This window comes from Tachyglossus aculeatus, unplaced genomic scaffold (assembly GCF_015852505.1).
Source record: "Tachyglossus aculeatus isolate mTacAcu1 unplaced genomic scaffold, mTacAcu1.pri scaffold_101_arrow_ctg1, whole genome shotgun sequence".
NCBI lineage: Eukaryota > Metazoa > Chordata > Mammalia > Monotremata > Tachyglossidae > Tachyglossus > Tachyglossus aculeatus.
Window position 1 is genome coordinate 526474 of NW_024044842.1, and position 26907 is coordinate 553380.

Genomic DNA, 26907 nt, shown 5'->3' on the forward strand with positions numbered 1-26907 from the left:
AGGAACTGTAATAATGCTAATAATTGTGGTATTTGTTAAGCGCCTATTATAGGATCTGTAATAATAATAATTGTGGGGTGTTTGTTAAGCATCCACTATGTTCCAGGAACTGTAATAATAATGATAATAATTGTTAAGAATGATAAGGATAATCATTGCTCAATAAATACGATTGATTGATTGATGAATGATTAATCATTAATGACAAAATAATCAGTAACAACAGTGGGGCTAATGATCACTAGGAATTAATAACCGGCGGTAACAAGGGAGGGATTTGTTCAGTGCCGATGTTCCCGGAACTGGAATCCGAAGGTAATACTAATAATAATAAGGATAATTGCGGTATTTGTTAAGCATCTACTATGTTCCAGGAGCTGTAATAATGCTAATAATTGTGGTATTTGTTAAGCGCCTATTATAGGATCTGTAATGATAATAACTGTGGTGTGTTTGTTAAGCATCTACTATGTTCCAGGAACTGTAATAATGCTAATAATTGTGGTTTTTGTTAAGCGCCTATTATAGGATCTGTAATAATAATAATTGTGGTGTGTTTGTTAAGCATCTACTATGTCCCAGGAACTGTAATAATAATAATAATAATAATTGTGGTATTTGTTAAGCGCCTACTATGTTCCAGGAACTGTAATAATAATAAGAATGATAATTGTGGTATTTGTTAAGCATCTACTATGTTCCAGGAACTGTAACAATTATAATAATAATAATTGTGGTATTTGTTAAGCGCCTACTGTGTTCCAGGAACTGTAATAATGATTAATAATAATAATAATAATAATAATAATAATAATAATTGTGGTATTTGTTAAGTGCCTACTGTGTTCCAGGAACTGTAATAATGATTAATAATAATAATAATAATAATAATAATAATAATAATAATTGTGGTATTTGTTAAGCGCCTACTGTGTTCCAGGAACTGTAATAATAATAATAGTAATAATGATTGTGGTATTTGTTAAGCGCCTACTATGTTCTAGGAACTGTAATAATAATAATAAGAATAACTGAGGTATTTGTTAAGCTCCTACTGTGTTCCAGGAATGGTAAGAACAGCAATAATAACTGTGGTATTTGTTAAGCGCCTACTATGTTCCCGGAACCGTAGTAATAGCAATAATAACTGTGGTATTTGTTAAGCGCCTACTATGTTCCAGGAACCATAGTAATAGCAATAATAATTGTGGTATTTGTTAAGCGCCTACTATGCTCCAGGAACCGTAGTAATAACAACTGAAGTATATTGTTAAGCGCCTACTAGGTTCCAGGAACCATAGTAATAGCAATAATAACTGTGGTATTTGTTAAGCACCTACTATGCTCCAGGAACCGTAGTAATAATAACTGTGGTATGTGTTAAGCGCCTACTAGGTTCCAGGAACCATAGCAATAGCAATAATAACTGTGGTATTTGTTAAGCTCCTACTATGTTCCAGGAACTGTAGTAATAACACCTGAAGTATTTGTTAAGCGCCTACTAGGTTCCAGGAACCAGAGTAATAGCAATAATAATTGTGGTATTTGTTAAGCGCCTACTATGCTCCAGGAACCGTAGTAATAATAACTGAAGTATTTGTTAAGCGCCTACTAGGTTCCAGGAACCGCAACGATAGCAATAATAACTGCGGTATTTGTTAAGCGCCTGCTAGGTTCCAGGAACCAGAGCAACAGCAATGATAACTGGGCTATTTGTTAAGCGCCTACTATGTTCCCGGAACTGTACCAATAGCAATAAAAATTGCGGTATTTGTTAAGTGCCTGCTTTGCTCCAGAAACGGTAATAATAGCAATAATAATTGTGCTACTTGTTAAGTGCCTACTGTGACTCAGGAACTGTAGTAATAATAACTGAAGTATTTGTTAAGCGCCTACTATGTTCCAGGAACCACAGTAATAGCAATAATAATTGTGGTATTTGTTAAGCGCCTACTATGTTCCAGGAACCACAGTAATAGCAGTAATAATTGTGCTATTTGTTAAGCACCTACTATGCTCCAGGAGCTGGAGTAATAATAACTGAAGTATTTGCTAAGCGCCTACTATGTTCCAGGAACCATAGTAATAGCAATACTAATTGCGGTATTTGTTAAGCGCCTACTATGCTCCAGGAACCGTAGTAATAACAACTGAAGTATTTGTTAAGCGCCCACTAGGTTCCAGGAACCAGAGTAATAGCAATAATAACTGTGGTATTTGTTAAGCGCCTACTATGCTCCAGGAACCGTAGTAATAACAACTGAAGTATTTGTTAAGCGCCTACTAGGTTCCAGGAACCAGAGTAATAGCAATAATAATTGTGGTATTTGTTAAGCGCCTACTATGCTCCAGGAACCGTAGTAATAATAACTGTGGTATGTGTTAAGCGCCTACTAGGTTCCAGGAACCATAGTAATAGCAATAATAACTGTGGTATTTGTTAAGCGCCTACTATGCTCCAGGAACCGCAGTAATAATAGCTGAAGTATTTGTTAAGCACCTAATATGTTCCAGGAACCGTAATAATAGCAATAATAACTGTGGTATTTGTTAAGCGCCTACTATGTTCCAGGAACTGCACTGATGATAATGACTGAAGTATTTAAGCGCCTACTATGCTCCAGGAACTGTAGTAATAATAACTGAAGTATTTGTTAAGCGCCTGCTGGGTTCCAGAGACCGTAGCAACCGCAATGATAACCGGGCTATTTGTTAAGCGCCTGCTACGCTCCAGGAACGGTAACGAGGATACTAATGACTGAAGCATTGAAGCGCCTACTATGCTCCAGGAACCGTAGTAGTAACAACTGAAGTACTTGTTAAGCTCCTACTAGGTTCCAGGAACGGTAATAATAGCAATAAAAACTGTGGTATTTGTTAAGCGCCTACTAGGTTCCAGGAACCAGAGCAAAAGCAATAATAACTGCGCTATTTGCTAAGCGCCTACTATGTTCCAGGAACGGTAATGATAATAATGACTGAAGTATTTAAGCGCCTACTATGCTCCAGGAACTGTAGTAATACTAACTGAAGTATTCGTTAAGCGCCTACTAGGTTCCAGGAACCGTAGTAATAATAACTGAAGTATTTGTTAAGCGCCTACTAGGTTCCAGGAACCGTAATAATAGCAATAATAATTGTGGTATTTGTTAAGCGCCTACTATGTTCCAGGAACCATAGTAATAGCAATAATAATTGTGGTATTTGTTAAGCGCCTACTATGCTCCAGGAACCGTAGTAATAACAACTGAAGTATTTGTTAAGCGCCTACTAGGTTCCAGGAACCATAGTAATAGCAATAATAACTGTGGTATTTGTTAAGCACCTACTATGCTCCAGGAACCGTAGTAATAATAACTGTGGTATGTGTTAAGCGCCTACTAGGTTCCAGGAACCATAGCAATAGCAATAATAACTGTGGTATTTGTTAAGCTCCTACTATGTTCCAGGAACTGTAGTAATAACACCTGAAGTATTTGTTAAGCGCCTACTAGGTTCCAGGAACCAGAGTAATAGCAATAATAATTGTGGTATTTGTTAAGCGCCTACTATGCTCCAGGAACCGTAGTAATAATAACTGAAGTATTTGTTAAGCGCCTACTAGGTTCCAGGAACCGCAACGATAGCAATAATAACTGCGGTATTTGTTAAGCGCCTGCTAGGTTCCAGGAACCAGAGCAACAGCAATGATAACTGGGCTATTTGTTAAGCGCCTACTATGTTCCCGGAACTGTACCAATAGCAATAAAAATTGCGGTATTTGTTAAGTGCCTGCTTTGCTCCAGAAACGGTAATAATAGCAATAATAATTGTGCTACTTGTTAAGTGCCTACTGTGACTCAGGAACTGTAGTAATAATAACTGAAGTATTTGTTAAGCGCCTACTATGTTCCAGGAACCACAGTAATAGCAATAATAATTGTGGTATTTGTTAAGCGCCTACTATGTTCCAGGAACCACAGTAATAGCAGTAATAATTGTGCTATTTGTTAAGCACCTACTATGCTCCAGGAGCTGGAGTAATAATAACTGAAGTATTTGCTAAGCGCCTACTATGTTCCAGGAACCATAGTAATAGCAATACTAATTGCGGTATTTGTTAAGCGCCTACTATGCTCCAGGAACCGTAGTAATAACAACTGAAGTATTTGTTAAGCGCCCACTAGGTTCCAGGAACCAGAGTAATAGCAATAATAACTGTGGTATTTGTTAAGCGCCTACTATGCTCCAGGAACCGTAGTAATAACAACTGAAGTATTTGTTAAGCGCCTACTAGGTTCCAGGAACCAGAGTAATAGCAATAATAATTGTGGTATTTGTTAAGCGCCTACTATGCTCCAGGAACCGTAGTAATAATAACTGTGGTATGTGTTAAGCGCCTACTAGGTTCCAGGAACCATAGTAATAGCAATAATAACTGTGGTATTTGTTAAGCGCCTACTATGCTCCAGGAACCGCAGTAATAATAGCTGAAGTATTTGTTAAGCACCTAATATGTTCCAGGAACCGTAATAATAGCAATAATAACTGTGGTATTTGTTAAGCGCCTACTATGTTCCAGGAACTGCACTGATGATAATGACTGAAGTATTTAAGCGCCTACTATGCTCCAGGAACTGTAGTAATAATAACTGAAGTATTTGTTAAGCGCCTGCTGGGTTCCAGAGACCGTAGCAACCGCAATGATAACCGGGCTATTTGTTAAGCGCCTGCTACGCTCCAGGAACGGTAACGAGGATACTAATGACTGAAGCATTGAAGCGCCTACTATGCTCCAGGAACCGTAGTAGTAACAACTGAAGTACTTGTTAAGCTCCTACTAGGTTCCAGGAACGGTAATAATAGCAATAAAAACTGTGGTATTTGTTAAGCGCCTACTAGGTTCCAGGAACCAGAGCAAAAGCAATAATAACTGCGCTATTTGCTAAGCGCCTACTATGTTCCAGGAACGGTAATGATAATAATGACTGAAGTATTTAAGCGCCTACTATGCTCCAGGAACTGTAGTAATACTAACTGAAGTATTCGTTAAGCGCCTACTAGGTTCCAGGAACCGTAGTAATAATAACTGAAGTATTTGTTAAGCGCCTACTAGGTTCCAGGAACCGTAATAATAGCAATAATAATTGTGGTATTTGTTAAGCGCCTACTATGTTCCAGGAACCATAGTAATAGCAATAATAACTGTGGTATTTGTTAAGCGCCTACTATGCTCCAGGAACCGCAGTAATAATAACTGAAGTATTTGTTAAGCACCTACTATGTTCCAGGAACCGTAATAATAGCAATAATAACTGTGGTATTTGTTAAGCGCCTACTCTGCTCCAGGAACCGTAGTAATAGCAATAATAATTGTGGCATTTGTTAAGCGCCTACCATGTTCCAGGAACTGCAATGATAATAATGACTGAAGTATTTAAGCGCCTACTATGCTCCAGGAACTGTAGTAATAATAACTGAAATATTTGTTAAGCGCCTGCTAGGTTCCAGAAACCGTAGCAACCGCAATGATAACCGGGCTATTTGCTAAGCGCCTGCTACGCTCCAGGAACGGTAACGAGGATACTAATGACTGAAGCATTGAAGCGCCTACTATGCTCCAGGAACCGTAGTAATAACAACTGAAGTACTTGTTAAGCGCCTACTAGGTTCCAGGAACGGTAATAATAGCAATAATAACTGTGGTATTTGTTAAGCGCCTGCTAGGTTCCAGAAACCATAGCAACAGCAATGATAACTGGGCTATTTGTTAAGCGCCTGCTACGCTCCAGGAACGGTAACGATGATACTAATGACTGCAGCATTGAAGCGCCTACTATGCTCCAGGAACTGTAGTAATAATAACCGAAGTATTTGTTAAGCGCCTACTATGTTCCAGGAACGGTAATAATAGCAATAATAACTGTGGTATTTGTTAAGCGCCTACTATGTTCCAGGAACCGTAGTAATAACAACTGAAGTATTTGTTAAGCGCCTACTAGGTTCCAGGAACCGTAATAATAGCAATAATAATTGTGGTATTTATTAAGCACCTACTATGCTCCAGGAACTGTAGTAATAACAACTGAAGTATTTGTTAAGCACCTACTTTGCTCCAGGAACCGTAGTAATAACAACTGAAGTATTTGTTAAGCGCCTACTAGGTTCCAGGAACCGTAGTAATAGCAATAATAATTGTGGTATTTGTTAAGCGCCTACTATGCTCCAGGAACCGTAGTAGTAACAACTGAGGTATTTGTTAAGCGCCTACTAGGTTCCAGGAACGGTAACAATAGCAATACTAATTGTGGTATTTGTTAAGCGCCTACTAGGTTCCAGGAACCAGAGCAAAAGCAATAATAACTGCGCTATTTGCTAAGCGCCTACTATGTTCCAGGAACGGTAATGATGATAATGACTGAAGCAGTTAAGCGCCTACTATGCTCCAGGAACTGTAGTAATACTAACTGAAGTATTCGTTAAGCGCTTACTATGTTCCTGGAACGGCAATAATAGCAATAAAAACTGTGGTATTTGTTAAGCGCCTACTAGGTTCTAGGAACCAGAGCAAAAGCAATAATAACTGTGCTATTTGTTAAGCGCCTACTATGTTCCAGGAACGGTAATGATAATAATGACTGAAGTATTTAAGCACCTACTATGCTCCAGGAACTGTAGTAATAATAACAGAAGTACGTGCTAAGCGCCGAAGTATTTGTTAAGCGCCTACTATGTTCCAGGAACCGTAATAGCAATAATAATTGTGGTACTTGTTAAGCGCCTACTATGCTCCAGGAACCGTAGTAATAACAACTGAAGTATTTGTTAAGCGCCTACTAGGTTCCAGGAACCATAGTAATAGCAATAATAATTGTGGTATTTGTTAAGCGCCTACTATGCTCCAGGAACCGTAGTAATAATAACTGTGGTATGTGTTAAGCGCCTACTAGGTTCCAGGAACCATAGTAATAGCAATAATAATTGTGGTATTTGTTAAGCGCCTACTATGCTCCAGGAACCGCAGTAATAATAGCTGAAGTATTTGTTAAGCACCTACTATGTTCCAGGAACCGTAATAATAGCAATAATAACTGTGGTATTTGTTAAGCGCCTACTATGTTCCAGGAACTGCACTGATAATAATGACTGAAGTATTTAAGCGCCTACTATGCTCCAGGAACTGTAGTAATAATAACTGAAGTATTTGTTAAGCGCCTGCTGGGTTCCAGAAACCGTAGCAACCGCAATGATAACCGGGCTATTTGCTAAGCGCCTGCTACGCTCCAGGAACGGTAACGAGGATACTAATGACTGAAGCATTGAAGCGCCTACTATGCTCCAGGAACCGTAGCAGTAACAACTGAAGTACTTATTAAGCGCCTACTAGGTTCCAGGAATGGTAATAATAGCAATAATAACCGTGGTATTTGTTAAGCGCCTGCTAGGTTCCAGAAACCATAGCAACAGCAATGATAACTGGGCTATTTGTTAAGCGCCTGCTACGCTCCAGGAACGGTAATGACGATAATAATGACTGAAGTATTTAAGCACCTACTATGCTCCAGGAACTGTAGTAATAACAACTGAAGTATTCGTTAAGCGCCTACTATGTTCCAGGAACCGTAGTAATAACAACTGAAGTATTTGTTAAGCGCCTACTAGGTTCCAGGAACGGTAATAATAGCAATAATAATTGCGGTATTTGTTAAGCACCTACTTTGTTCCAGGAACCGTAATAGCAATAATAATTGTGGTATTTGTTAAGCGCCTACTATGCTCCAGGAACCGTAGTAATAATAACTGAAGTATTTGTTAAGCGCCTACTAGGTTCCAGGAACCATAGTAATAGCGATAATGATTGCGGTATTTGTTAAGCGCCTACTCTGTTCCAGGAACCGTAGTAATAGCAATAATAATTGTGGCATTTGTTAAGCGCCTACTATGTTCCAGGAACCGTAGTAGTAACAACTGAAGTACTTGTTAAGCGCCTACTAGGTTCCAGGAACGGTAATAATAGCGATAATAACTGTGGTATTTGTTAAGCGCCTACTCTGCTCCAGGAACCGTAGTAAGAGCAATAATAATTGTGGCATTTGTTAAGCGCCTACTAGGTTCCAGGAACTGCAATGATAATAATGACTGAAGTATTTAAGCGCCTACTATGCTCCAGGAACTGTAGTAATAATAACTGAAGTATTTGCTAAGCGCCTGCTGGGTTCCAGAAACCGTAGCAACCGCAATGATAACCGGGCTATTTGTTAAGCGCCTGCTACGCTCCAGGAACGGTAACGAGGATACTAATGACTGAAGCATTGAAGCGCCTACTATGCTCCAGGAACCGTAGCAGTAACAACTGAAGTACTTATTAAGCGCCTACTAGGTTCCAGGAATGGTAATAATAGCAATAATAACCGTGGTATTTGTTAAGCGCCTGCTGGGTTCCAGAAACCACAGCAACAGCAATGATAACTGGGCTATTTGTTAAGCGCCTGCTACGCTCCAGGAACGGTAATGATGATACTAATGACTGAAGCATTGAAGCGAACTGTAGTAATAACAACTGAGGTACTTGGTAAGCGCCTACTATGTTCCAGGAACGGTAATAATAGCAATAAAAACTGTGGTATTTGTTAAGCGCCTACTAGGTTCCAGGAACCAGAGCAAAAGCAATAATAACTGCGCTATTTGCTAAGCGCCTACTATGTTCCAGGAACGGTAATGATAATAATGACTGAAGTATTTAAGCGCCTACTATGCTCCAGGAACTGTAGTAATACTAACTGAAGTATTCGTTAAGCGCCTACTAGGTTCCAGGAACCGTAGTAATAATAACTGAAGTATTTGTTAAGCGCCTACTAGGTTCCAGGAACCGTAATAATAGCAATAATAATTGTGGTATTTGTTAAGCGCCTACTATGTTCCAGGAACCATAGTAATAGCAATAATAATTGTGGTATTTGTTAAGCGCCTACTATGCTCCAGGAACCGCAGTAATAATAACTGAAGTATTTGTTAAGCACCTACTATGTTCCAGGAACCGTAATAATAGCGATAATAACTGTGGTATTTGTTAAGCGCTTACTCTGCTCCAGGAACCGTAGTAAGAGCAATAATAATTGTGGCATTTGTTAAGCGCCTACTAGGTTCCAGGAACTGCAATGATAATAATGACTGAAGTATTTAAGCGCCTACTATGCTCCAGGAACTGTAGTAATAATAACTGAAGTATTTGCTAAGCGCCTGCTGGGTTCCAGAAACTGTAGCAACCGCAATGATAACCGGGCTATTTGTTAAGCGCCTGCTACGCTCCAGGAACGGTAACGATGATACTAATGACTGAAGCATTGAAGCGCCTACTATGCTCCAGGAACCGTAGCAGTAACAACTGAAGTACTTATTAAGCGCCTACCAGGTTCCAGGAATGGTAATAATAGCAATAATAACCGTGGTATTTGTTAAGCGCCTGCTAGGTTCCAGGAACCACAGCAACAGCAATGATAACTGGGCTATTTGTTAAGCGCCTGCTACGCTCCAGGAACGGTAATGATGATACTAATGACTGAAGCATTTAAGCGAACTGTAGTAATAACAACTGAGGTACTTGTTAAGCGCCTACTAGGTTCCAGGAACGGTAATAATAGCAATAATAACCGTGGTATTTGTTAAGCGCCTGCTAGGTTCCAGAAACCATAGCAACAGCAATGATAACTGGGCTATTTGTTAAGCGCCTGCTACGCTCCAGGAACGGTAATGATGATACTAATGACTGCAGCATTGAAGCGCCTACTATGCTCCAGGAACTGTAGTAATAATAACTGAAGTATTTGTTAAGCGCCTACTATGTTCCAGGAACGGTAATAATAGCAATAATAACCGTGGTATTTGTTAAGTGCCTACTATGTTCCAGGAACCGTAGTAATAACAACTGAAGTATTTGTTAAGCGCCTACTAGGTTCCAGGAACCGTAATAATAGCAATAATAATTGTGGTATTTATTAAGCACCTACTATGCTCCAGGAACTGTAGTAATAACAACTGAAGTATTTGTTAAGCACCTACTTTGCTCCAGGAACCGTAGTAATAACAACTGAAGTATTTGTTAAGCGCCTACTAGGTTCCAGGAACCGTAGTAATAGCAATAATAATTGTGGTATTTGTTAAGCGCCTACTATGCTCCAGGAACCGTAGTAATAATAACTGAAGTATTTGTTAAGCGCCTACTATGTTCCAGGAACGGTAATAATAGCAATACTAATTGTGGTATTTGTTAAGCGTCTGCTAGGTTCCAGGAGCCCTAATAATAGCAATAATAACTGTGGTATTTGTTAAGCGCCTACTATGTTCCAGGAACAGTAATGATAATAATGACTGAAGTATTTAAGCGCCTACTATGCTCCAGGAACTGTAGTAATACTAACTGAAGTATTCGTTAAGCGCCTACTATATTCCAGGAACCATAGTAATAATAACTGAAGTATTCATTAAGCGCCTACTATGTTCCAGGAACTGTAGTAATAATAACTGAAGTATTCGTTAAGCGCCTACTAGGTTCCAGGAACCATAGTAATAGCAATAATAACTGTGGTATTTGTTAAGCGCCTACTATGCTCCAGGAACCGTAGTAATAATAACTGAAGTATTTGTTAAGCGCCTACTATGTTCCAGGAACGGTAACAATAGCAATACTAATTGTGGTATTTGTTAAGCGCCTACTGGGTTCCAGGAACCAGAGCAAAAGCAATAATAACTGCGCTATTTGCTAAGCGCCTACTATGTTCCAGGAACGGTAATGATGATAATGACTGAAGCAGTTAAGCGCCTACTATGCTCCAGGAACTGTAGTAATACTAACTGAAGTATTCGTTAAGCGCTTACTATGTTCCTGGAACGGCAATAATAGCAATAAAAACTGTGGTATTTGTTAAGCGCCTACTAGGTTCTAGGAACCAGAGCAAAAGCAATAATAACTGTGCTATTTGTTAAGCGCCTACTATGTTCCAGGAACGGTAATGATAATAATGACTGAAGTATTTAAGCACCTACTATGCTCCAGGAACTGTAGTAATAATAACAGAAGTACGTGTTAAGCGCCGAAGTATTTGTTAAGCGCCTACTATGTTCCAGGAACCGTAATAGCAATAATAATTGTGGTACTTGTTAAGCGCCTACTATGCTCCAGGAACCGTAGTAATAACAACTGAAGTATTTGTTAAGCGCCTACTAGGTTCCAGGAACCATAGTAATAGCAATAATAATTGTGGTATTTGTTAAGCGCCTACTATGCTCCAGGAACCGTAGTAATAATAACTGTGGTATGTGTTAAGTGCCTACTAGGCTCCAGGAACCATAGTAATAGCAATAATAATTGTGGTATTTGTTAAGCGCCTACTATGCTCCAGGAACCGCAGTAATAATAGCTGAAGTATTTGTTAAGCACCTACTATGTTCCAGGAACCGTAGTAATAGCAATAATAATTGTGGCATTTGTTAAGCGCCTACTATGTTCCAGGAACTGCAATGATAATAATGACTGAAGTATTTAAGCACCTACTATGCTCCAGGAACTGTAGTAATAATAACTGAAGTATTTGTTAAGCGCCTGCTGGGTTCCAGAAACCGTAGCAACCGCAATGATAACTGGGCTATTTGCTAAGCGCCTGCTACGCTCCAGGAACGGTAACGATGATACTAATGACTGAAGCATTGAAGCGCCTACTATGCTCCAGGAACCGTAGTAGTAACAACTGAAGTACTTATTAAGCGCCTACCAGGTTCCAGGAATGGTAATAATAGCAATAATAACCGTGGTATTTGTTAAGCGCCTGCTAGGTTCCAGGAACCACAGCAACAGCAATGATAACTGGGCTATTTGTTAAGCGCCTGCTACGCTCCAGGAACGGTAATGACGATAATAATGACTGAAGTATTTAAGCACCTACTATGCTCCAGGAACTGTAGTAATAACAACTGAAGTATTCGTTAAGCGCCTACTATGTTCCAGGAACCGTAGTAATAACAACTGAAGTATTTGTTAAGCGCCTACTAGGTTCCAGGAACGGTAATAATAGCAATAATAATTGCGGTATTTGTTAAGCACCTACTTTGTTCCAGGAACCGTAATAGCAATAATAATTGTGGTATTTGTTAAGCGCCTACTATGCTCCAGGAACCGTAGTAATAATAACTGAAGTATTTGTTAAGCGCCTACTAGGTTCCAGGAACCATAGTAATAGCGATAATGATTGCGGTATTTGTTAAGCGCCTACTCTGTTCCAGGAACCGTAGTAATAGCAATAATAATTGTGGCATTTGTTAAGCGCCTACTATGTTCCAGGAACCGTAGTAGTAACAACTGAAGTACTTGTTAAGCGCCTACTAGGTTCCAGGAACGGTAATAATAGCGATAATAACTGTGGTATTTGTTAAGCGCCTACTATGCTCCAGGAACCGTAGTAATAGCAATAATAATTGTGGCATTTGTTAAGCGCCTACTATGTTCCAGGAACTGCAATGATAATAATGACTGAAGTATTTAAGCGCCTACTATGCTCCAGGAACTGTAGTAATAATAACTGAAGTATTTGTTAAGCGCCTGCTGGGTTCCAGAAACCGTAGCAACCGCAATGATAACTGGGCTATTTGCTAAGCGCCTGCTACGCTCCAGGAACGGTAATGAGGATACTAATGACTGAAGCATTGAAGCGCCTACTATGCTCCAGGAACCGTAGTAGTAACAACTGAAGTACTTGTTAAGCTCCTACTAGGTTCCAGGAACGGTAATAATAGCAATAAAAACTGTGGTATTTGTTAAGCGCCTACTAGGTTCCAGGAACCAGAGCAAAAGCAATAATAACTGCGCTATTTGCTAAGCGCCTACTATGTTCCAGGAACGGTAATGATACTAATGACTGAAGTATTTAAGCGCCTACTATGCTCCAGGAACTGTAGTAATACTAACTGAAGTATTCGTTAAGCGCCTACTAGGTTCCAGGAACCGTAGTAATAATAACTGAAGTATTTGTTAAGCGCCTACTAGGTTCCAGGAACCGTAATAATAGCAATAATAATTGTGGTATTTGTTAAGCGCCTACTATGTTCCAGGAACCATAGTAATAGCAATAATAATTGTGGTATTTGTTAAGCGCCTACTATGCTCCAGGAACCGCAGTAATAATAACTGAAGTATTTGTTAAGCACCTACTATGTTCCAGGAACCGTAATAATAGCGATAATAACTGTGGTATTTGTTAAGCGCCTACTATGCTCCAGGAACCGTAGTAAGAGCAATAATAATTGTGGCATTTGTTAAGCGCCTACTATGTTCCAGGAACTGCAATGATAATAATGACTGAAGTATTTAAGCGCCTACTATGCTCCAGGAACTGTAGTAATAATAACTGAAGTATTTGCTAAGCGCCTGCTGGGTTCCAGAAACCGTAGCAACCGCAATGATAACCGGGCTATTTGTTAAGCGCCTGCTACGCTCCAGGAACGGTAATGAGGATACTAATGACTGAAGCATTGAAGCGCCTACTATGCTCCAGGAACCGTAGCAGTAACAACTGAAGTACTTGTTAAGCGCCTACCAGGTTCCAGGAATGGTAATAATAGCAATAATAACCGTGGTATTTGTTAAGCGCCTGCTAGGTTCCAGGAACCACAGCAACAGCAATGATAACTGGGCTATTTGTTAAGCGCCTGCTACGCTCCAGGAACGGTAATGATGATACTAATGACTGAAGCATTGAAGCGAACTGTAGTAATAACAACTGAGGTACTTGGTAAGCGCCTACTATGTTCCAGGAACGGTAATAATAGCAATAAAAACTGTGGTATTTGTTAAGCGCCTACTAGGTTCCAGGAACCAGAGCAAAAGCAATAATAACTGCGCTATTTGCTAAGCGCCTACTATGTTCCAGGAACGGTAATGATAATAATGACTGAAGTATTTAAGCGCCTACTATGCTCCAGGAACTGTAGTAATACTAACTGAAGTATTCGTTAAGCGCCTACTAGGTTCCAGGAACCGTAGTAATAATAACTGAAGTATTTGTTAAGCGCCTACTAGGTTCCAGGAACCGTAATAATAGCAATAATAATTGTGGTATTTGTTAAGCGCCTACTATGTTCCAGGAACCATAGTAATAGCAATAATAATTGTGGTATTTGTTAAGCGCCTACTATGCTCCAGGAACCGCAGTAATAATAACTGAAGTATTTGTTAAGCACCTACTATGTTCCAGGAACCGTAATAATAGCAATAATAACTGTGGTATTTGTTAAGCGCCTACTCTGCTCCAGGAACCGTAGTAATAGCAATAATAATTGTGGCATTTGTTAAGCGCCTACTATGTTCCAGGAACCGTAGTAGTAACAACTGAAGTACTTGTTAAGCGCCTACTATGTTCCAGGAACGGTAATAATAGCGATAATAACTGTGGTATTTGTTAAGCGCCTACTATGCTCCAGGAACCGTAGTAAGAGCAATAATAATTGTGGCATTTGTTAAGCGCCTACTAGGTTCCAGGAACTGCAATGATAATAATGACTGAAGTATTTAAGCGCCTACTATGCTCCAGGAACTGTAGTAATAATAACTGAAGTATTTGTTAAGCGCCTGCTGGGTTCCAGAAACCGTAGCAACCGCAATGATAACCGGGCTATTTGCTAAGCGCCTGCTACGCTCCAGGAACGGTAACGAGGATACTAATGACTGCAGTATTGAAGCGTCTACTATGCTCCAGGAACTGTACTAGCCAAGAGCAGGGAGAAGCGGGGGTCCTGTGGCGGCGGTCACCTTGTCTCCGTCCTCTCCGGCCAGGCCTGGGGGTCCGGCGGGCCCGGGCAGCCCCACGGGCCCCTGGGCGCCGTCTCGCCCGGTGGGGCCCAACGGACCCTTCTCGCCCTGCCGGGGGGGTGGGCAGAGGGGAGGGGGGGGGGTCAGAGGTCAGAGGTCAAAGGTCATCCCTGGGGGCCCCGATGGCCCACCCCTCTGACCCCCTGCTTGGGCCTCCTCTGTGCGGGCCTCCCAGCATCCTCTCTGGTGCCCGGGGCCCTCAGTCCAGACCTCCCAGCATCCTCTCTGGTGCCCGTGCCCCCATTTTGGGGCCTCCCAGCATCCTCTCTGGTGCCCGGGGGGCCCCCTTAGTTTCTCCCATCATCCTCTCTGGTGCCCCTGCCCCTCCCCCGGGGCCTCCCAGCATCCTCTCTGGTGCCCGGGGGGGGGGGGGGCTCCTGAGTTTCTCCCAGCATCCTCTCTGGTGCCCCCGCCTCTCCCCCGGGGCCTCCCAGCATCCTCTCTGGTGCCCGGGGGGGGGGGGGGGGGGGGCCCTCCTGAGTTTCTCCCAGCATCCTCTCTGGTGCCAATGCCCATGGGTCAGGATCTCCCAGCATCCTCTCTGGTGCCCCTGCCCCTCCCCTGGGGCCTCCCAGCATCCTCTCTGGTGCCCCTGCCCCTCACCCGGGGCCTCCCAGCATCCTCTCTGGTGCCCCTGCCCCTTCCCCGGGGCCTCCCAGCATCCTCTCTGGTGCCAATGCCCATGGGTCAGGATCACCCAGCATCCTCTCTGGTGCCCCTGCCCCTCCCCCGGAAACTCCCAGCATCCTCTCTGGTGCCCCTGCCCTTCCTCTGGGGCCTCCCAGCATCCTCTCTGGTGCCAATGCCCTTTGATCAGGGCCTCCCAGCATCCTCTCTGGTGCCCCCGCCCCTCCCCCGGGGCCTCCCAGCATCCTCTCTGGTGCCCGGGGGAGGCCCCCTCAGTTTCTCCCAGCAGCCTCTCTGGTGCCCAGGGGGGCCCCCTCCTGAGTCTCTCCCAGCATCCCCTCTGGTGCCCCTGCCCCTCCCCCGGAGACTCCCATCATCCTCTCTGGGGCCCGGGGGCCCCCTCAGTTTCTCCCAGCATCCTCTCTGGTGCCCCCCGCCCCTCCCCCGGGGCCTCCCAGCATCCTCTCTGGTGCCCCCCCCCCGGGCCTCCCAGCATCCTCTCTGGTGCCCGGAGCCCCCTCCTCAGTTTCTCCCAGCATCCTCTCTGGTGGCCCTGCCCCTCCCCCGGTGACTCCCAGCATCCTCTCTGGTACCCCTGCCCCTCCCTCCGGGGACTCCCAGCATCCTCTCTGGCGCCCAGGGCCCACTCAGTCTCTCCCGGCATCCTCTCTGGTGCCCCTGCCCCTCCCCCAGGGTCTCCCACCATCCTCTCTGGTGCCCCCGCCCCTCCCCCAGGGCCTCCCAGCATCCTCTCTGGTGCCCCTGCCCCCCGTCCGGGGTCTCCCAGCATACTCACTGATGCCTCTGCCCCCCCTTTGGGGCCTCCCAGCATCCTCTCTGGTGCCCCTGCCCCCCCTCCAGGGTCTCCCAGCATCCTCTCTGGTGCCCCTGCCCCCCCTTTGGAGCCTCCCAGCATCCTCTCTGGTGCCAATGCCCTTCGATCAGAGTCTCCCATCATCCTCTCTGGTGCCCCTGCCCCTCCCCCGGGGCCTCCCAGCATCCTCTCTGGTGCCCCCGCCCCTCCCCCGGGGCCTCCCAGCATCCTCTCTGGTGCCCCCGGCCCTCCCAGCATCCCCTCTGGTGCCCGGGGCCCCCTCAGTTCCTCCCAGCATCCTCTCTGGTGCCCCTGCCCTTCCTCTGGGGCCTCCCAGCATCCTCACTGGTGCCCCTGCCCCCACTTTGGGGCCTCCCAGCATCCTCTCTGGTGCCCCTGCCCCTCCCCCGGGGCCTCCCAGCATCCCCTCTGGTGCCCGGGGGGGGGGGGGGGGGGGGGGGGCCCTCCTGAGTTTCTCCCAGCATCCTCTCTGGTGCCCCTGTCCCTCCCCCGGGGACTCCCAGCATCCTCTCTGGTGCCAATGCCCATGGGTCAGGATCTCCCAGCATCCTCTCTGGTGCCCCTGCCCCTCCCCCCGGGGACTCCCAGCATCCTCTCTGGTGCCAATGCCCATGGGTCAGGATCTCCCAGCATCCTCTCTGGTGCCCCTGCCCCTCCCCCCGGGGACTCCCAGCATCCTCTCTGGTGCCCCTGCCCTTCCTCTGGGGCCTCCCAGCATCCTCTCTGGTGCCCAGGCCTCAGTTGGGGCCTACCCAGCATCCTCTCTGGTGCCCGGGGCCCCCCCCCTCAGTTTCTCCCAGCATCCTCTCTGGTGCCCCCCCCTTCCCTCTGACCCCCCCATCCCCCCTGCCCCTACTCACGGGGACCCCCTTCTCTCCAGCGGCTCCGGGGGGGGCCCTGGGGGCCGGGGCGTCCAGGGGGGCCCACGGGACCCCCAGTTCCAGCTTCGCCGCGCTCCCCAGGGGAGCCCTGGGAGGGAGGGGGAAATAAAAGGTGGGGGGGGGGGGGTCAGACCGGGGACCCCCAAACTGAACCCCCAATCCCTTCCCCTGTCTCTTAATCCGTCTGTCAATCAATCAATGATATTCATTCATTCATTCACTCATTCATTCACTCCTATTTAGTGAGCGCTTACCGTGTGCAGAGCACTGGACGAAGCGCTTGGGCCCCCCAACCTGAACCCCCAATCCCTTCCTCCGTCTCTTAATCCGTCTGTCAATCAATCAATGATATTCATTCATTCATTCATTCACTTCTATTTATTGAGCGCTTACCGTGTGCAGAGCACTGGACGAAGCGCTTGGGGCCCCCAACCTGAACCCCCAATCCCTTCCCCCGTCTCTTAATCCGTCTGTCAATCAATCAATGATATTCATTCATTCATTCATTCATTCACTCCTATTTAGTGAGCGCTTACCGTGTGCAGAGCACTGGACGAAGCGCTTGGGCCCCCCAACCTGAACCCCCAATCCCTTCCCCTGTCTCTTAATCCATCTGTCAATCAATCAATGGTATTCATTCATTCATTCATTCATTCATTCAGTCAGTCAGTCAGTCACTCCTATTTAGTGAGTGCTTACCGTGTGCAGCGCACTGGACGAAGCGCTTGGGGTCCCCCAACCTGAACCCCCAATCCCTTCCCCTGTCTCTTAATCCGTCTGTCAATCAATCAATGGTATTCATTCATTCATTCATTCATTCACTCCTATTTAGTGAGCGCTTACCGTGTGCAGAGCACTGGACGAAGCACTTGGGCCCCCCAACCTGAACCCCCAATCCTTTCTCCCATCTCTTAATCCATCTGTCCATCAATCAATGGTATTCATTCATTCATTCATTCATTCATTCATTCATTCATTCACTCCTATTTAGTGAGCGCTTACCGTGTGCAGAGCACTGTACTAAGCGCTTGGGACTCCCTACCTGAATCCCAAATCCCTTCCCCCATCTCTTAATCGGCCAGTCCATCAATCAATGGCATTCATTCATTCCTTCCCTCATTCATTCATTCACTTATATTTATTGAGCACTTACCGTGTGCAGAGCACTGTACTAAGTACTTGGGATCCCCAACTTGAATCCCAAATCCCTTCCCCATCTCTTAATCGGTCAGTCCATCAATCAAAGGTATTCATTCATTTATTCATTCATTCACTCCTATTTATTGAGCGCTTACCGTGTGCAGAGCACTGTACTAAGCGCATGAGACTTACTACCTAAACCCCAAATCCCTTCCCCATCTCTTAATCGGCCTGTCCATCAATCAAAGGTATTCATTCATTTATTCATTCATTCACTCCTATTTATTGAGCGCTTACCGTGTGCAGCGCACTGTACTAAGCGCATGGGACTTGCCACCTGAACCCCAAATCCCTTCCCCGTCTCTTAATCGGTCTGTCAATCAATCAATGGTATTCACTTATTCATTCATTCACACCTATTTATTGAGTGCTTACTCTGCGCAAATCACTGTACTAAGCGCTTGGGACTCTCTGCCCGAACCCCAAATCCCTTCCCCGTCTCTTAAACGGCCTGTCCGTCAATGACATTCATTCATTCATTCATTCATTCATTCATTCATTCAGTCGCATTTATTGAGTGCCTACTCATATTTGTTGAGCGCCTACTCTGTGCAAAGCACTGTACTAAGCGCTTGGGACCGCCCCCAACCTGAATCCCAAATCCCTTCCCCGTCTCTTAAACGGCCTGTCCGTCAATGGTATTTATTCATTCATTCATTCACTCATTCATTCAGTCGTATTTATTGAGTGCCTACTCATATTTATTGAGCGCCTACTCTGTGCAAAGCACTGTACTAAGCGCTTGGGACCTCCCCCAACCTGAATCCCAAATCCCTTCCCCGTCTCTTAATCTGCCTGTCCGTCAATGGTATTCATTCATTCATTCATTCATTCATTCATTCATTCAGTCGTATTTATTGAGGGCTTACTCATATTTATTGAGCGCCTACTCTGTGCAAAGCACTGTACTAAGCGCTTGGGACCGCCCCCAACCTGAACCCCAAATCCCTTCCCCGTCTCTTCATCGGGTGTCCGTCAATGGTATTCATTCATTCATTCATTGAATTCATTCATTCAGTCAGTCAGTCACATTCACTGAGGGCTTACTCATATTTATTGAGCGCCCACTCTGTGCAAAGCACTGTACTAAGCGCTTGGGACCCCCCCCCCCCCAACCTGAACCCCAAATCCCTTCCCCGTCTCTTAATCGATCCATCCCTGGATGGGATTCATTCATTCATTAGATCATTCATTCAATAGCGTTCACCGAGCGCTCACTACGTGCCGAGCGCTGTGCTAAGCGTTTTTGGGGGGGGGGGGGGGCTACAAGGTGATGAGGTGGTCCCCCGTGGGGCTCCAGGTCTTCACCCCCATTTGACGGAGGAGGAAACTGAGGCCCGGAGACGGGAAGCGACTCCCCCCCGGGCCCCGGATTCGAGGGCAGACTCACCGCCGGGCCGGGAGGACCTGCCGGGCCCTCGTTTCCCTTCAGGCCACCACCGCCCTGTTGGGGGGAGAGTCGGGGTCAGAGGTCAGAGGTCAGAGGTCACGGGGGAAGGGATGGGTCAGAGGTCACGGGCCGGAGGGGGGCGGTCAGAGGTTGGGGCCTGGGGGGTGTCGGGAGTGAGAGAGGGAAAAGGGGAGGGAGGTCAGAGGTCACGGGCCGGGGGAAGTCAGAGGTCACGGGGAGGTCAGGGGTCACGGGATGGGGGAGGTCAAAAGTTGGGGTCCTGGGGGGTGTTGGGAGCGAGAGAGGGGAAGGGGGAGGGAGGTCAGAGGTCACGGGTCGGGGGAGGTCAGAGGTCACGGGGAGGGGAGGTCAGAGGTTGGGATCCCCGGGGATGTCGGGAGGGAGGTCAGAGGTCATGGGCTGGGGGAGGTCAGGGGTCACGGGTTGGGGAGGTCAGAGGTTGGGCCCTGGGGGTGTCGGGAGGGGGGGTCAGAGGTCACGGGCCGGGGGAGGTCAGAGGTTGGGCTGATGTGGGGGAGGTCAGAGGTCACGGGGCAGGGGGAGGTCAGAGGTCATGGGCGGGGGGGTGTCGGGAGGGAGAGAGGGAAAGGGGGAGGGAGGTCAGAGGTCACGGGCCAGGGGAGACCTGAGGTCACGGGGCGGGGGGAGGTCAGAGGTTGGAGGCCCGAGGGTGTCGGGAGGGAGAGAGGGAAAGGGGGAGAGAGGTCAGAGGTCACGGGCTGGGGAGGACAGAGGTCACGGGGCGGGGGGAGGTCAGAGGTTGGAGCCCCGGGGGGTGTCGGGAGGGAGAGAGGGAAAGGGGGAGGGAGGTCAGAGGTCACAGGGTGGGGGGAGGTCAGAAGGTGGGCCCCTGGGGGCGTCGGGAGGGGGGTCAGAGGTCACGGGGCGGGGGAGACCAGCGGTGGGGGCCGATGTGGGGGAGGTCAGAGGTCACGGGGCGGGGGGAGGTCAGAGGTTGGGCCCTGGGGGCGTCGGGAGGGAGGTCAGAGGTCACAAGGAGGGGGAGACCAGCATTTGGGGCCGATGTGGGGGAGGTCAGAGGTCACGGGGCGGGGGGAAAGTCAGCGGTTAAGGCCCGTGTGAGGGAGGTCAAAGGTCATGGATGGGGGAGGTCAAAGGTTGGACCCCGGGGGGGGGGGTGTCAGGAGTAAGAAAGGGGCAGGGGTCGGGGGAGGTCAGAGGTCAAAGGCCAGGGGGAGGTCAGAGGTTGGGGCCGATGTGGGGGGGTCAGAGGTCACGGGCCCGGGGGAGGTCAAAGGTCGGGGCCCCGGGGGGTGTCGGGAGCCAGAGAGGGAAAGGGGGAGGGGAGGGAGGTCAGAGGTCAAAGGCCAGGGGGAGGCCGAGGCCTCCCGGCGGTCGAGCGGCGCAGCCGGGATTCGAACCCGGCTCCCAGGCCCGGGCTAACACAAATGACGGCATTTCTTGAGCACTCACTACGTGCCAAGCACTGTTCTAAGCGCCGGGGAGGTGACAAGGCGATGGGGGTGGGGGGCTCCCGGTCTTCACCCCCATTTGACAGATGAGGAAACTGAGGCACAGAGGAAGGGAAGGTCACGCGGCTCCGCCGGGGGGTCCGTCCCCCCCCAAGATCCCCGGGCCCGAGGGAGGCGCTCACCACAGTGCCGGGAAGACCTCTCTCGCCGGGGAAGCCCCTCAGCCCGGCCGGCCCGTCCTTTCCGGGGGCTCCGGGGGGGCCGGGGTCGCCCTGCGGGGGAGGGGGGCAAGAGAAAATCAGACCCCGACCCCCCCATATTGACCCCTGACCCCTGACCCCCGACCCCTCCCACCCATCCATTCATTCGTTATTTCCGGAGCGCTTCCTATGTACTGAGCGCTCACAACGATAGAGAAGAATCACCATCATCATCGCGGTGGGGTGCCCTCAGCGCCGGGGATAGACAGACTCATTCGCTCATTCCTTCAGTCGTACTTATTGAGCGCTTCCGGGGTGCCGAGCACTGTACTGAGCGCTTGGGAGAGGGCGGTACCAGAATAAACATTCATTCATTCAATCAGAAGAATAAAACACATTCCTTCCTTCATTCATTCAATCATACTTATTGAGCGCTTCCTATGTGCCGAGCACTGTATTGAGCGCTTGGGAGAGGGCGGTACAAGAATAAGCATTCATTCATTCAATCATACTTATTGAACGCTTCCTATGACCACTTGAGCGCTTGGGAGAGGATAGTACAAGAATAAACATTCATTCATTCAATCGTACTTATTGAGCGCTTCCGAGGTGCCGAGCACTGTATTGAGCGCTTGGGAGAGGACGGTACCAGAATAAACATTCATTCATTCAATCGTACTTGTTGAGCGCTGTATTGAGCGCTTGGGAGAGGACAGTACCAGAATAAGCATTCATTCATTCTATCGTACCTATTGAGCGCTTCCGACGTGCCGAGCACTGTATTGAGCGCTTGGGAGAGGACGGTACCAGAATAAACATTCATTCATTCAGTCGTACTTATTGAGCGCTTCCTATGTGCAGAGCACTGTATTGAGCGCTTGGGAGAGGACAGTACAAGAACAAACATTCATTCATTCAATCATACTTATTGAATGCTTCCTATGAGCGCTTGAGCACTTGGGAGAGGATAGTACAAGAATAAACATTCATTCATTCAATCGTACTTATTGAGCGCTTCTGATGCGCCGAGCACTGTATTGAGCGCTTGGGAGAGGACGGTACAAGAATAAACATTCATTCATTCAATCGTATTTATTGAGTGCTTCCTATGTGCCGAGCACTGTATTGAGCGCTTGGGAGAGGACGGTACAAGAATAAACATTCATTCATTCAATCGTACTTATTGAGCGCTTCCTATGAGCGCTTGGGAGAGGACAGTGCAAGAATAAGCATTCATTCATTCCATCGTATTTATTGAGCGCTTCCTATGTGCCGAGCACTGTATTGAGCGCTTGGGAGAGGGCGGTACAAGAATAAACATTCATTCATTCAATCGTATTTATTGAACGCTTCCGATGTGCCGAGCACTGTATTGAGCGCTTGGGAGAGGACGGTACCAGAATAAACATTCATTCATTCAATCAGAAGAATAAAACACATTCCTTCCTTCATTCATTCAATCGTACTTATTGAGCGCTTCCTATGTGCCGAGCACTGTATCGAGCGCTTGGGAGAGGACGGTACAAGAATAAACATTCATTCATTCCATCGTATTTATTGAGCGCTTCCTATGTGCAGAGCACTGTATTGAGCGCTTGGGAGAGGGCAGTACAAGATTAAACATTCATTCATTCAATCAGAAGAATAAAACACATTCCTTCCTTCATTCATTCATTCAATCATACTTATTGAGCGCTTCCTATGTGCAGAGCACTGTACTGAGTGCTTGGGAGAGGACGGTACAAGAATAAACATTCATTCATTCAATCGTACTTACTGAGCGCTTCCCATGTGCCGAGCACTGTATTGAGCGCTTGGGAGAGGACGGTACCAGAATAAACATTCATTCATTCAATCAGAAGAATAAAACACATTCCTTCCTTTATTCATTCAATCATACTTATTGAGCGCTTCCGAGGTGCCGAGCACTGTACTGAGCGCTTGGGAGAGGACGGTACAAGAATAAACATTCATTCATTCAATCAGAAGAATAAAACACATTCCTTCCTTCATTCATTCATTCAATCATACTTATTGAGCGCTTCCTATGTGCCGAGCACTGTATTGAGCGCTTGGGAGAGGACGGTACAAAGACTAAACATTCATTCATTCAATCATATTTATTGAGCGCTTACTGTGTGCGGAGCAGACACATCACATTCCCATTCATTCATTCATTCATTCCTACGTACTGAGTGCTTACACTGTGCTAAGCGCTTGGGAGAGGATAGCAGAAGAATAAACACATTCCTTCATTCACTCATTCCTTCAATAGTACTTATTGAGCGCTTCCTGAATGTAGAGCACTGTATTGAGCGCTTGGGAGAGGGCAGTACAAGAATAAACATTCATTCATTCAATCATATTTATTGAGCGTTTACTGTGTGCGGAGCAGACACATCACATTCCCATTCATTCATTCATTCCTACGTACTGAGCGCTTACACTGTGCTAAGCGCTTGGGAGAGGATAACAGAAGAATAAACACATTCCTTCATTCACTCATTCCTTTAATAGTACTTATTGAGCGCTTCCTAAATGCAGAGCACTGTATTGAGCGCTTGGGAGAGGACAGTACAAGAATAAACATTCATTCATTCAATCAGAAGAATAAAACACATTCCTTCCTTCCTTCATTCATTCATTCAATCATACTTACTGAGCGCTTCTGAGGTGCCGAGCACTGTATTGAGCGCTTGGGAGAGGACGGTACCAGAATAAACATTCATTCATTCAATCAGAAGAATAAAACACATTCCTTCCTTCATTCATTCAGTCATACTTATTGAGCGCTTCCTATGTGCAGAGCACTGTATTGAGCACTTGGGAGAGGACAGTACCAGAATAAACATTCATTCATTCAATCAGAAGAATAAAACACATTCCTTCCTTCATTCATTCAATCATACTTATTGAGCGCTTCCTATGTGCAGAGCTCTGTATTGAGCGCTTGGGAGAGGACAGTACCAGAATAAACATTCATTCATTCAATCGTACTTATTGAGCGCTTCCTATGTGCCGAGCACTGTATTGAGCGCTTGGGAGGGGACGGTACCAGAATAAACATTCATTCATTCAATCAGAAGAATAAAACACATTCCTTCCTTTATTCATTCAATCATACTTATTGAGCGCTTCCTATGTGCCGAGCACTGTACTGAGCGCTTGGGAGAGGACGGTACAAAGACTAAACATTCATTCATTCAATCATATTTACTGAGTGCTTACAATGTGTGGAGCAGACATATTCCCATTCATTCATTCATTCAGTCGTACGTACTGAGCGCTTACACTGTGCTAAGTGCCTGGGAGAGTCCAATGCCACAAGAAACAGATACATTCACTCATTCAATGGTATTTATTGAGCGCTTTCTATGTGCAGAGCGCTGCACTAAGCACTTGGGAGAGTCCAATGCCACAAGAAACAGACACATTCATTCATTCCTTCATTCAATGGTACTTATTGAGCGCTTCCTGAGTGCAGAGCACTGTACTAAGCGCTTGGGAGCGACTAATGCCACAAGAAACAGACACATTCATTCATTCAATGGTATTTATTGAGCGATTTCTACGGGCAGAGCGCTGTACTAAGCGCTTGGGAGAGACCAATGCCACAAGAAACAGACACATTCACTCATTCAATGGTATTTATTGAGCGCTTTCTATGGGCAGAGCACTGTACTAAGCGTTTAGGAGAGTCCAATGCCACAAGAAACTGACACGTTCATTCATACAATGATATTTATTGAGCACTTTCTATGTGCTGAGCGCTGTACTAAGCACTTGGGTGAGACTAATGCCACAGGAAACAGACACATTAATTCATTCAATGGTATTTATTGAGCGCTTTCTATGTGCAGAGCGCTGTACTAAGCACTTGGGAGAGTCCAATGCCACAAGAAACAGACACGTTCATTCATACAATGATATTCATTGAGCACTTTCTATGTGCTGAGCGCTGTACTAAGCGCTTGGGTGAGACTAATGCCACAAGAAACAGACACATTCATTCATTCCTTCATTCAATGGTATTTATTGAGCGCTTCCTTAGTGCTGAGCACTGTACTAAGCGCTTGGGAGAGACTAATGCCGCAAGATACAGACACATTCATTCATTCAATGGTATTTATTGAGGGCTTTCTACGGGCAGAGCGCTGTACTAAGCGCTTGGGAGAGTCCAATGCCACAAGAAATAGACACATTCATTCATTCCTTCATTCAATGGTACTTATTGAGCGCTTCCTGACTGCAAAGCACTGTACTAAGCACTTGGGAGAGACTAATGCCACAAGAAACAGACACAATCACTCATTCAATGGTATTTATTGAGCGCTTTCTATGGGCAGAGCACTGTACTAAGCGCTAGGGAGAGTCCAATGCCACAAGATACAGACACATTTATTCATTCCTTCATTCAATGGTATTTATTGAGCGCTTTCTATGGGCAGAGCGCTGTACTAAGCGCTTGGGAGAGTCCAATGCCACAAGCTACAGACACATTCATCCATTCAATGGTATTTATTGAGCGCTTTCTATGGGCAGAGCGCTGTACTAAGCGCTTGGGAGAGTCCAATGCCACAAGAAACAGACACGTTCATTCATTCCTTCATTCAATGGTACTTATAGAGCGCTTCCTGAGTGCAGAGCACTGTACTAAGCGCTTGGGAGCGACTAATGCCACAAGAAACAGACACATTCATTCATTCAATGGTATTTATTGAGTGATTTCTATGGGCAGAGCACTGTACTAAGCGCTAGGGAAAGTCCAATGCCACAAGAAACAGACACATTCACTCATTCAATGGTATTTATTGAGCGCTTTCTATGTGCAGAGCGCTGTACTAAGCACTTGGGAGAGTCCAATGCCACAAGAAACAGACACATTCATTCATTCAATGATATTTATTGAGCGCTATGTGCTGAGCGCTGTACTAAGCGCTTGGGAGAGACTAATGCCACAAGATACAGACATATTCACACATTCAATGGTATTTATTGAGCGCTTTCTATGGGCAGAGCACTGTACTAAGCGCTAGGGAGAGTCCAATGCCACAAGATACAGACACATTTCTTCATTCCTTCATTCAATGGTATTTATTGAGCGCTTTCTATGGGCAGAGCGCTGTACTAAGCGCTTGGGAGAGTCCAATGCCACAAGATACAGACACATTCATCCATTCAATGGTATTTATTGAGCACTTTCTATGGGCAGAGCGCTGTACTAAGCGCTAGGGAGAGTCCAATGCCACAAGAAACAGACACAGTCATTCATTCCTTCATTCAATGGTACTTACTGAGCGCTTCCTGAGTGCAGAGCACTGTACTAAGCGCTTGGGAGCGACTAATGCCGCAAGAAACAGACACATTCATTCATTCAATGGTATTTATTGAGCACTTTCTATGGGCAGAGCACTGTACTAAGCGCTAGGGAGAGTCCAATGCCACAAGATACAGACACATTTATTTATTCCTTCATTCAATGGT

The 26907-nt window shown here is 46.1% G+C and overlaps 1 protein-coding gene across 1 annotated transcript in view; it reads right to left on the reverse strand.

Annotated features, from left to right (window-relative positions):
• COL11A2 (collagen type XI alpha 2 chain) overlaps positions 1 to 26907 on the reverse strand; it is a gene marked incomplete at its 5' end in the record, with an annotated part of 220222 nt that overhangs the window by 56241 nt on the left and 137074 nt on the right. Inside the window, 5 exon segments of the mRNA XM_038742186.1 lie at positions 14777 to 14884; positions 17159 to 17191; positions 17193 to 17267; positions 19770 to 19823; positions 21406 to 21495. Coding sequence (XP_038598114.1) covers positions 14777 to 14884; positions 17159 to 17191; positions 17193 to 17267; positions 19770 to 19823; positions 21406 to 21495 — 360 coding nt within the window.